General features: G+C 37.3%; 2 protein-coding genes across 6 annotated transcripts in view; both read right to left on the bottom strand.

The window, feature by feature from the left end:
- The window catches only part of LOC144971586 (allene oxide synthase-lipoxygenase protein-like), a gene marked incomplete at its 3' end in the record, with an annotated part of 145744 nt that extends 141995 nt beyond the window's left edge, over window positions 1-3749 (bottom strand). The window contains 1 exon segment of one of the 3 annotated variants that reach the window (XM_078912642.1): window positions 3349-3749. 3 annotated transcript variants of the gene reach the window in all.
- Window positions 3750-9232: 5483 nt separating this feature from the next.
- The window catches only part of LOC144971585 (transmembrane channel-like protein 3), a 44663-nt gene continuing 41343 nt past the window's right edge, over window positions 9233-12552 (bottom strand). For all 3 annotated transcript variants that reach the window (XM_078912637.1, XM_078912638.1, XM_078912639.1), the window contains 3 exons: window positions 12416-12494; window positions 11737-11788; window positions 9233-10097 (listed from right to left, as the gene is read on the bottom strand). In XM_078912637.1, coding sequence (XP_078768763.1) covers window positions 10069-10097; window positions 11737-11788; window positions 12416-12494 — 160 coding nt within the window. In that variant the 3' untranslated portion in view covers window positions 9233-10068. The remainder of the gene's footprint in view (window positions 10098-11736; window positions 11789-12415; window positions 12495-12552) is intronic.

Genomic DNA, 12552 nt, shown 5'->3' with positions numbered 1-12552 from the left:
TGGCTGGAATTCAATACCCACAATCTGAACCGTCCAGTCATAATTCCGTTTTGAGGTATAAAAATAGCTGTAGCTGTATAAAAAGAATAACAATAATAATGATAATAATAATAATAATAATAATAATAATAATAATAATAATAATAATAATAATAATAATATAATAATAAACATAATAATAATAATTAACAGTAATAATAAATAACATAATTAATAAATAATAATAATAATAATAATAATAATATTCATCATCATCATCATCATCATCATCATCATCATCATCATCATCATCATCATCATCATCATCATCATATTATTATTATTATTATTATTATTATTATTATTATTATTATTATTATTATTATTATTATTATTATTCATAATAATACTAATAACATAGAACATTACTGCAGCAGCGCAATGCAGGCGCCAAGTCTCGTCCTTGATGTCGTGAAGTATGACTGGTGGCATGTCGTGTACAGCAGCACTTTGATCGCATTACGTGTTTGTTTCGCTTAATAATAGCCTTTAATTTCTTATGTTAGAGTTAGAATAAATATATGTGTGATTTTGACTGGCGTCGTGTTTTAGCCATGGGCATTTATATAGCGCAACATCCACTGAACGTTCTCAGCGCGATTTACAATGGCTTTCTGGCCAACAGCAATACTTAACATATACGGTGAGAAATTAGGAGTAAAAAGTCTTTTCAGAGGATTCAATCATGCGCCAGTCAGAGTGAGACTCGAACCCTGTACCTTCCAATCCAAAGGCTAGTGTCACATCACTAGACCAGATAGCCACATATTTGATATGAATAGGCTAAGCAAAATGGTGATGTCCTCGTTGTTGTAATTGAAGACTTGGGCACATGTCAAATTCCCCATTACAATAATATATGATAATAAATAGACCCATATTTGCGTTCGGTTAGCAGATATGTAATAAATGGGTACCCACATCCAAATCTGTTTAATAAATTCTATGTCAGTGCACAATAGTATTGTTGTTATTAATATCAATTGATGATGATGATGCTGAGGTGATGATGACGAAGAGGAGGAGGAGGAGGAGGAGGAGGAGGAGGAGGAGGAGGAGGAGGGGAGAAGTAGGATATTAATGACGTCAATTTTGTGTGATAATGATGGTGATGATGAAGACGATAATTATAGTGATTAATAATAATGAAATAATAATGATAATGATGATGATAATAATAATATTTTAATTAATTCCGCGTTATAATCGGCATCTTTGTAATAATGTCGGCTGATTGTAAAATTAATTATGACGGGGTCATAAAAGTATGAAGCGACGCTATGAGCAAAATATGTGTATGAGTTATTTAAAATCTTGAGAAAATTGAGAGGGATTTGAAACAAATCACTACACGGGGGTCCTTTCAGTGTACATGGATGTTTTATGACTGGACCTTTACCCACAAAATTGACGTATCAACTCTAAGCCCAAGACTTCAATGAATTCTCGAGATTAAACATCTTGAAAATGTTATTCCTCTTAATCGAAATCGATATATAAGAATTTTGTAAAAGTTGTCGGGGGAGGTGGGGGGGGGGGGGTACCCGATAGCTCGGTTGGCAGAGCGCTCATTGCACACGTGATCGATCCCGGGTGAGGTTGAGTTAGATTTTTATCTGAACCCCTCCCCCCCCCCTCCCTCCTCCCCTGTCCATCCAGCAGTGATCGGGTAGCTGGATCTGTTAGATCTGGCAGAAAGTACCTCACGGTAGACTAGCCTCCTATCCAAGGGTAAAAGTAATTGCTTCTGTCTATCCGTTTCTTCAAACTACAGAAACCGGGATAAACTCCGGCCTAATGGCATTGCGGGTCTACCTACTTTTGTAAGAGTCCAGGAGTGAAGTAAGATAAGAAACGGCGATGAATGTGTGGGCTGAAATGGAGAAAGGGCGTGATACGGATTAACTTCAGATAGAGCAAGCAATGAGGCGTGTTGTGGGATTTTCTTTTGTCAACTACATTATTTATGTGAGTTGATGGGACGGTCTCTCCTCAACTTAACTTTACGACACTGACACTAGATATGTGGTTGTCATGAAAAGAAATAATATCGTTGATCATTTTAAATTCTACACACTGTGGCAAAATCTTTTCACAAATGTATCATATAAACAACGGGAATGAGTTTTTTTTTTAAAAGTTATATCATATTTATTATTAGCATAATAATCAGTTTGATTTGTGGAGAGCGAGAGAAAACGTTGTTATGTAAATGAGGCAAATTGAATAATACAAACCATTTTACGAGAAGAAAAAGACTCCCTATTGAAAAAGATTAAGACGTCTATTGCAAATATTTCCCAACCATCATAATATTAAGTGGGGTTTTTTTTAATACTTATGTTTTTATTTTTTTTTTATGCGAGTTATATTTGGTTTGTAAGAACGTTATAGAACGAATGTAGAGGGATAGAGGAAGAGAGCTGAAACCAGAGCATGGGGCTAAGAATAAAGAATTATAAATAAAACATCATACTGCGTGTTTACAATGTAGACATAAATTCTACTTAAGTCTAAAGGTTAAGGTGAGATCTGTTATTCATTATGAGGCCCACGAAGCTGGAGTTTATTCCTGCCTCTATGGTGTGAAACGGACAATAACAATTGATTGCTATCCTTTGGATGGGACGCTAGTCTTCAGTATTTCCGAGTTACTAGAATATTGGGGAGTCCGAATTTCGATGCCCGGAATCGTGTCCTTTTGAAGTATGTTAAATGAATTTGGATTTCAGTGTATGATTATTGGTTGTGTTTTGTCCGTAGTCATGTATGTATTAGTGACACTGAATATGAACCTCCTTCAGTGAATGATACAATAATGGTGGTGTTTGTGTCGTCATCGAGTTATATAGCCTGACACGAATAAGACTGGCATTTGACGATTATTTGTTTGTTTTTTTGATATGATGTCGTTTGCACTCATGGAAACATTATTTCATTAACATGATACAATCACGATTTGTTTTCTTTTGTGGCAAAAGACGGGCATTTTGACGTCATTTTTGGTCAGTATCAGGCCATAACTTTACGAAGGCCACGGTTTGTCGTAGTGCATCAATACTGCCATGGTTGTCTGGAAGTTTTCTTAACTCTCAAACTGTGTGCCACTTCAACACGAGACCGTAGAACACTGATAACATTAACATGATTTCCTCAAACAATATTATCACTGGAAACTTTTGAGAATTATTATTGTGTAGAAAATGATGTGATATTGTTATTGATATTATTTTGTGAATGTATCAGAATAAATATTTTAAAAAACCGCGCCATTGTTTTTGGGAAATAGATTAAGATTTAAATACATACCTTGAAAAGGTCAATATTTAATTATACAAATAATTGTTATAATCCAAAATGCAATAGAATTAACACACAGGCTGCTGTGTAATAAAAACGTTGTCTGATAATGCCCCAAACACTTGTAAAGACCGGTACACACAACATGTAACGCGTGCGTCAGTCACAGCAGACGACAGACGATGTGTGACACGGGATTTGGGATTGGGACGTCCTTCTCTTATGACGAGTCAAGAGTCAGGATCGAGTTCCGTTAAAAGTAAGTGGGCCTGAATGCCTTTGCGTGTGTGTGTGTGTGTGTGTGTGTGTGTGTGTGTGTGTCTGTGTGTGTGTGTGTGTGCGTTTGTAAGATTTATTTTGTGTTTGTGTTTGTGTGCGGGCGCGCGCGCTTGTGTATGTATTGTCAGTGTGTTTAGCAGTTTCAGTTTGGCAGAGGTGACACAACCCACGAACCGAACTTTTTCGAGATTAGCGCTACCGTTAGAGCCGCCAACTCACAATGTATGAAATTATTGAATCTACAAAGAGAGTTGATTTTTCTTTTGTTTGTTTGTTATTGTTTTTTTTTCCACAAAAAGCCAGCTTGACCATGGATGAAGACTGATAGTAAATCTTGGTGTCTCCTCCAAGGGTTTGAAGCATTGTCCCAAAAAATGTTCAACTTTTGATAACCCACCTTCATTTCTGAATGTAGGCAAATTAAGTAGTAAAACCAAAGCTAGAGATACCTAACTTATGAGCCTGACGAAGGCCAAGGGCCGAAATGTTGTTTGCTTTGTGTTGCTCCTTTATATATGAGTCACATCCACTCACTTTAGTTTTCTCTCCATTTCTGAATGATGTGCTAATAACATTTTGTTTATTGATAACATTAAAGAAAAAGGAAACGTTTTCTTCCTTATCACAGTGTGGCCTGTATCCAAATACAATCTTCGAAAAAACAAAGCAGTATATTATCTTTTCTATGGAAGATCAATGTCATTCATGACAGGTGACTTTTTAAGGAATGCTTTACCCAATAAAATGATCTTTTATTTTGTTAGGGGCAGCGGCGTGGCTCAGCGGTACGGTCTTTGCTTCGTACCCGAAAGGTACCGAGTTCGATCACCCACCGCTGCACTGTATGGCCTTGAACAGATCACCTCGCCCTAGCTCAATTTGCGGCGCTGCACTGCGGCTGACGTCTGGGTTATTCCAGTCTTCCCTTGGAATAGACTCTAGAGACAAATTTCCCCTTTGGGATGAATAATGGGAATTTTATTTGTTTATTTAATAATAATAATAATGCTGAAAACCTATATAGCGCTATAACTGCGAGACACCAGACTCTAAGCGCCCGCACACACATACACACACACATACACACACACACACACACACACACACATACCACAACACAAACCAAACCTATCTTGCTTCTCATATCATCTACTATAATCGAAACAGATATGTTTTAAGCGAACGTTTAAAAATAGACAAAGATTATTTTTTTAAAATTTAATTATGACTCCAGGAATTTCTAAGCGTTTGTTATCATTTAATCTCACGAGGTCGTAGGTTTGAGAAATATTGCCAAGATGAGAGTCGGAAGGTCCTTGGTTCGAGCCTCGCGCTCGGCCCATAGTTGAGTCCTTGGAAAAGGCTCTTTACTCAAATTATCTCTTCGTACTCAGGTGTAAAATGAGTACCTGGTCGTTAACAGCGTTGTCTCTGTCCGAAAAAATTGCAATATCGCCAATATCGTCGTGTCTCGTTCTACATGTTATTATATTGCTGTTGGCTTGGCAGGTACCCCTTGTAAAGCGCTTTGAGCATGTTTAGTGGATATTGCGCTTTATAAAATCTCAATTTTAAAAAACAAGGGAACTACTGATGGGAATGTGAGTGTCATACCAATTAGAGATTTATATTATAGCTAAAGTACAAGTTGTATCACATATTATCACTTAGCAAGAAGTTCAACTATTTTTGATCTAATTATAGAAGGTTATTCTTGGTCTCAGCACTGTGACGATCGATTTGTTTGTTTGTTTGTTTGTTTGCTTATGCCAAAATAACTTTGTGTTAACCCTCTCCGTACAAACTACAGGAAAATCGTCACATTTGTTACGATTCCACCAACATTTATCTCATGCAGTATTTTTGTTTTGTTTTTGTTTTTTTGTTTGTTTGTTTGTTTGTTTGTTTGTTTTTTTTGTAATCACAAAATTTGAATATTTAAAAAAAATATAGTTATAAGAATTTAATTCTACGATGTACACATTATGTATTTATTTCTTTGGAGCAAAGGCTTAAAATTAATTTTTACGTTAGACAGGTCTGATGTTTGGTGGAAAATCGTGAAAAGGATCGGCAAGGTGAGAGTTAAATATAATAATATATTTTGTCGAGTTCATCAGTTCATATGATAGAACGTGATACGCAACTTTAATTCTCTGGTGGCTGAATTCTCCTTCATTCAAAAGCGATTTTTTAAAAAAATTACTTGAAATACAGCTAAGTTGTAAGCCCATATTTGTTCACCCCTACATGAATCAACGGCGTGAGAGGTCCAAGCCCTGCCCTGCCCTGACCCAAGACATTGTCATTGACACATGAGGGCCTGGCACAACGGTAAACTTCGACCACAAATTATTACCATTCGTGTTTCCCCAACATAACTTCGCTCGGCCTATTATTAACCCTCGCTACCGCTCCTGGGTCGTGAATTTCCAAACTGGCGCAATGATGATGCAGTCAGTGACTGCCACGTCCATCATCCTGATGGGAAATCCCCTTTTTCCGTTTATTTTTGCATTGCCCACGCTCTCTTTTTTATTCTAAGCTCATTCATGTTATCCTTTGGTTTGGGGGGCTTTTTGGCTTGGGTTTTTTTTTTTGTTTTTTTTTTCTTGTTGTTTTTGTTTAGATTTAGTTTGTTTTTTAAATTGTTGTCTTTTTTTGTACATGTTTTTTTTTTCTATTTGTTTTTTCGGATCTTTCACCCCTCTATTTTGCTTCCTTTTGCTTGCTATGCTTTGACCATGACTTTTTATGGGTGATTGTGTGCTTCTGTTTCATTCTGTTGTTCATGGGTAATTTTTTTTCTTTCATTTTCTTTTTTTTTTTAATTGTTGTTGTTGTGTTATGGTAGTTTGACTTTGATTTTGTGGCTGTTGCTCCCCCCCCCCCCCCCACACCCCCTCCCCCACTAATGTCGTTTTTTATTTATTTATTTTTTCTAGGCTTTGCGGCTGGATAGCTCAGTCGGTTGTTTGTGCGACCGCTCGCTGTCCTCGCTCTCTCTCTCTTTCTTGGCCAGGCGGAGGGTGTCGTGTCAATTGGATCCTGAGTTTGGCACTGACCCCGTGACATTTTATTCTCTGTTTTCATCTGGCACTTCTCCATACCAACAAGAATTGAAGTGAGTAGGAAAGTGCCAGAAGACAATAGAGAATAACATTTTCGCAGCGGTGATGGGGGTTTGAACCCGCGACCTTACTGGTTCGACAACTCCGCCTGGCCGGGGAGAGCGTGACTCTACCGTATGAGCTATCCACGATCCCAAAAAAAAAAAAATCGTCTCTAACCCTAGTCATTATAAGAGCCTCTCTCTTCCCGACTATTTGAGATCGCCGCGAAATTTTTATTCTCTACTGTCTTCTGGCACTTTCCTACTCTCTCTCTCTCTCTCTCTCTCTCTCTCTCTCTCTACTCACTCACTGTTGTTATCAACATAAGTGCCTGCTCCACTCACTTTTCTGAATTAAAAATTCACTCCTCCATACTCTAGTTTTCTCATCATTATTGATACAAGTTGCCGCTCCACACACTTTCTCAGAAGGCAGTTCGTATAACTAAAATTCTCCAATGATAAAGCTTTAAATTCAATTCAAATTGGATTCGATAGTCTGATGTCACGTCGCCCAGCAACGACGGCCATCATGGTTCTAAAATAAGAAAATCTGTACTTTTTATTCTTCATGCTGACTAGAATTTTTCATGTCTTGTGATCAGAATGTATAAAAGCCAAGACGTGATCAGATTTATAATGTTTTTTTCTCCTCTGGATACGCTGTTATGCTCGTCGGAGAAATATTTCATCAGGGCGTCCGCCATTGTTCCGTTAGTTTAGAGCCAGTAACTAAGTTACTATGCGTCAATTACGAGGGAAGTGACGTTAGGACTATTGAAGCGTATTGTCAAGTTCATCCCGATATAACACCGCTTTGAGACATTTGGTCACATTTGGTAATAAATCGTTGTAACAATATTTAATATTATTATGATACAATATCCTAATAATTAAAAGTAAAATTCTAACCTTCAGTGTGAGTGAAGACCTGGGACAGACGGGTGGACAGCATGGCAGAATGAATGCAATAACAGTAATAAATGCATCATGATGAAACTCATTATTTTTTCATGTATTTAGTTGATAAATTTTAATAGGATGGCAGTGATGATAGGATCACTTCTACAAACTGAGTTGATGATGATGATGATGAGGAGGAGGAGGAGGTGGAGGAGGATGCCGGTGACGACGATGGTTATAATGATGATGATCGCAGTGTGTTAATGAGGTTTATTCAGCAGCAATATTTCAATTTTTGGTCTCCCTCTCACAGACAGACAGACAGACAGACAGACTGACTCACTCACTGACAGACAGACTCACTCACTCACTCACTCACTGACTGACTGACTCACAGACTCACTCTCTCTCTCTCTCTCTCTCTCTCTCTCTCTCTCTCTCTCTCTCTCTCTCTCTCTCTCTCTCTCTCTCTCTCTCTCTCCCTCCCTCCCTCTCTCTCTCCCTCCCCCCCTCTCTCTCACATTGAGTTGGGCATTCTACATGATATTCGACCCCAGAAAGCTGTCTTGTCTGAGTCTGACAATGGGCAATAACAGATGTGGTAAGAATCTAGAACAAAATGGACGCCTGACAGTATTTGGTGAGCTCTGTGCGAAATGGAAATTTTATTTTACATTATGATTTCCTATACTGGAGGAATCGCCATAGAACTGCATATGAATAGCATTTGCAATAAATAATTCAAAAGAAGTAAAAGAATTAACCCTCTCCGTACCAGCCATTTTCAGGATTTTCCCCAAAACTTCACACCCAACAAACACAAAAATCTATTTTTGATGACTGACATAAAAGCAGTAAGTTCTTGACATACATTATTATAACTTTTTTAGCAAACATGCTCTACAACAAAATGTTCTTTCTCTTTAAATGTCATGATGTACAATAGAAATTTGAATAATAAGAATAAGGTTGACTGTATCCTAACGAATGTGACGATTATCCTATAATTTGGTAAGGAGAGGGTTTAATACGATGTACAACTTGTGTAAAATTAGCAGTTTAAACACTTTTAAAGACTTATAATTATCATCAATCTGTGCAGCTATGTCGTCTAGTGGTATGACACTCGCTTTCAAATCGGAAGGTCGGCGCATAGTTGAGTCCTTAGAGAAGGCTCTTTACTCACATACTCTCACAGTACTCAGGTGTAAAATCAGAACCTGGTCTTTAACTTCATTGTCTCTGTACGAAAAAAAATGTAATGTCGCCTAACAGACGTCATGTCCCGTCCTAAATGTTGAATGTTGCTGTTGTAAAGCGCCTTGAGCATGTTTAATGGATATTGTGCTATATAAAAGCTAAAAAAAAATCGTGATCCTAAGGGAGATGGCCCAGTTGGAAGAGCACTGGTTTCTCGAGCAAAAGGACCGAGATTGATCTGGGGTAATCCTGGGGTATGTCGTGGTTTGTTTTGTTTTGTTTTGACTGACTTCCCCCTTCCCTTTGTCCACCCAGCCATTTTCAGGATTCATTTTCCCCAAAACGTCACACCCAAATAACACAAAAATAGATTTTTTTATCACTCAAAAACAATAACAGTAAGTTCTTGCCATACATAATTTATTTAGTAAAACATGCTCTACGACACGCTGTTCATTTTCTTTAAATTTTATGACGTACAAAAGAAATTTGAATATGAAAAATGTTAGTTGTATCGTAACGATTATGACGAATTTCCTGTAGTTGGTATGGAGAGGGTTAAAGCTGTTAAACTGCCTCAAACTGTAGGTGCTGATGCTTAAGAAGGTCAACCAATTAAACTATTTTAAATTGTATACAGTACTCGCCATATTATAGGCAGCTATCTGGAAATCCAAAAAGCGTGCTAGAATCCGAGCATGACGAAATTCAATGCTCATGGGAGTACAGCTCATGACTTAAGTTCGACCCCCCTGTTCCAGCGTACCGTATTCAAAGCGTGCTAAAATTCGATGTAATAGGATCCAGTGACTATTGTAAACGGCGCATGCTTTCCTCCTTTGTTTTTGTAGTGATGAAACACAACAAAGTAAAGGTGCCCCCAATTGGATTCAATAGTCTGATGTCACGTCGCTCAGCAACGACAAGAAAGAGTGGTTCTGAACAAAGAAAATTGGTACTTTTTATTCTTCATACTGACTAGAACTTTTCCTATGTTATGTGATCAGAATGTATAAAAGTCAAAACATGATCAGATTTATAATGTTTTTCTCCTCTGGATACACTTTTATGCTCGTCGGAGAAATATTTCATAAGGGCGTCCGCCATTGTTCCGTTAGTTTAGTGCCAGTCACTAAGTTACTATGTGTCATTACGAGGGAAGTGACGTCATGACTGTTGAAGCGTATTGCAATATGTACAGGTTGAGACACTCCCCAGTTGAACACGCGTCTTGTTCATTTGTTTCGTTGATAGGCACTCATTCCTGTTGATTAAGTGATAAAAACAAAAACAAAAATTTAAATTATTAAAGAACAATAACGTTCACTTATGATTCATTTCATAATTAACTCGCTGGCGAACATATTATCTAGCCTGAATGAGTCAAAGTAGCGCTCCGTTCCGATAATAAATACTGGCCAGTCATCAGAAGAAAGGAGTGAAAACTGGAAAGCTTAATGCAAGGGGAGAGAAGGCAGGGAAAGGAGAACAATTACACCTTTGCTTAAAAAGAAAAACCTTGATTTTGATTTATTGAAAAACGACAGCCCCTTATCCAATTTAAATATCATTTAGAAGTTATTGAGAGGATTGTATTTTATGAATAACAACAATGGGCAATACATTTGAATCCTCACGTAGACAGCACCGAAACCACTCTTCTTGCCATCCATAATGATCTGATCACCCATTTGGAGCACAAGTAGCAATGTTGCACTACTCCTCTTAGATTCAAGTGCGGGTGGCATTCAACACTGACGACCACAAGATATCCCTTTACAGAATGAAGGATGGCACTCAGGGGGTTTTCTAATTACTTGAAAAATTGAGCACAACGAGTGCTCTTAAATGGATTCTCTTCGACAAGAATCACACTGAATTTTGACGTCCATGAGGGTCAGTTTTGGGTCCCTTCCTGTTCACTGTCTGCACTACACCTCTTACTAGCATCATAATTCAGTCCTACAGCATCAGTCTCCATCTCTATGGCGATACTCAAATTCAAATATACTCTGTCAAAATCTATTTTAAGAACATTCAGTCATATGCACAATCTATTACATGAAGAAATTTGTAAAATGCTTATTAAACCTCTCCTTACCAACTACTGGAAACTTGTCACATTCGTTATGATACAGTGAACATTTTTCTTACACCGAATTTTTATGTACATCACAAAGCTTGAAGAAAAAATCTTTGTACAGTTTAAATGAACTTAATGTTATTTTGTAGAAAACAATTATGGTTAGCATGCTCTTAGTTTTAATACATCAATTTTAGTGTTAGGAAGGCATGACATTTTGGTTAAAAACATTGAACATGCTTGGTAAGGAGAGAGTTAATTAATGTTCGCTATCAAGCCGGACTATTGCGACCACAGGCTTCCAAAGAGCTTGGTGGAAAGCCGCAATTGCTACAAAACAGTGCAACACGTATTGTCACCCAAACAAAAAAAAAAGAGAATGAGCACATTACTCCCATTTTTTAATAATTTCAGGAGAGGAGAGTTGATTTAAACTAGCATGTCTTGCCTTTAAATATCTCCACAAAAATTCCTTCGGGTTATTTAAAATCACTCCTTACTGTCCATATTCCAAGTCGCTAACTCAATTCTTCTAACTCAGTGTCGTTTTGAGAGAATAAACCCATTTACATCTGATTCGAGGGAAGATCAATATGTATAGTGCTTAACCTATGGACAAAACGCAGGGCAAGAGTTTTTGCTACCCATTCCATTCTTTGACAAGTAAAAGTACAAAAAGGAACCTAACAGGCAACTTGCAATGAATGAAATGGATATTTGGTTCCACATTGATGGTTCTAGAATAAATTAAAAGCTCATTGAGAATGTGTAAAGGCATGCGGAAACACATACGTTCATATTTTTTAAATTTAATACTTACCTCTTTGTAATCTGTTTTTAGAAAACAACTGTCTTTTCTCCAGTTGACGTTTCTGTGGGGAAAAAAAAACATCACAAGACGAAATTGATATTACAAAAAAGTGACATGATTCATTTTTAATTCAGAAAAGTGAGTGGAGCAGGCAATTATGTTGATAACAACAAGAAATGAGGTGAGTAGGAAAAAAAGTGTCAGAAGACAAAAGAGAATCGCGAAGACGATAGGATAACACATATGGTAGGTAGAGTCACGATCTCCCCAGGCGGAGTTGTTGTATCAGTAAGGTCGCGGGTTCAAGCCCCCATCACCACCGCGAAGTTTTTATTCTCTGTCTTCTGGCACTTTCCTACTCCATTTCTCATGATTCATTTGAGATCCCTAAAATTTAAATTCCAAAGCGATAGAGATTAAGAAACAGACAGATCTGACGTAATCTGAAAAAAAAACAAGTACTTAAAATTTTGGCCAGAAATCTCGTCCCTTCAAATATCGATCGATTTAAATGACACTCATCTTTGTAATTACTCTCAAACCTGGGACTTCTGCGAAGTCAGTGGTTTGAGAGTTTTTATCGAGATGAGAGTCATTCTACTTAGTTGAGGTTTGATTCACGAGATTTCTAACAAATACGTGTTTTTTTCCAGGTAAAAATGAAGAAATTTCAATGAAAAAATGTTACCATTTTGAACTGGAGTCGTATCCTTTTTGCAGTTTTCTTTTGTGTCGATGATTTGACTCGATAATACAAGACAAGCAACCTGAAATAAGAGGACAAATGTAGTAGATTTACTTTTATAGATAGTATGCACTTGGCTA

The sequence above is a fragment of the Berghia stephanieae genome, chromosome 4 (assembly GCF_034508935.2).
Source record: "Berghia stephanieae isolate SIO BIC M18660-M18661 chromosome 4, UCSD_Bste_1.3, whole genome shotgun sequence".
Lineage (NCBI taxonomy): Eukaryota > Metazoa > Mollusca > Gastropoda > Nudibranchia > Aeolidiidae > Berghia > Berghia stephanieae.
This window is presented reverse-complemented; position numbering and strand designations above follow the sequence as displayed.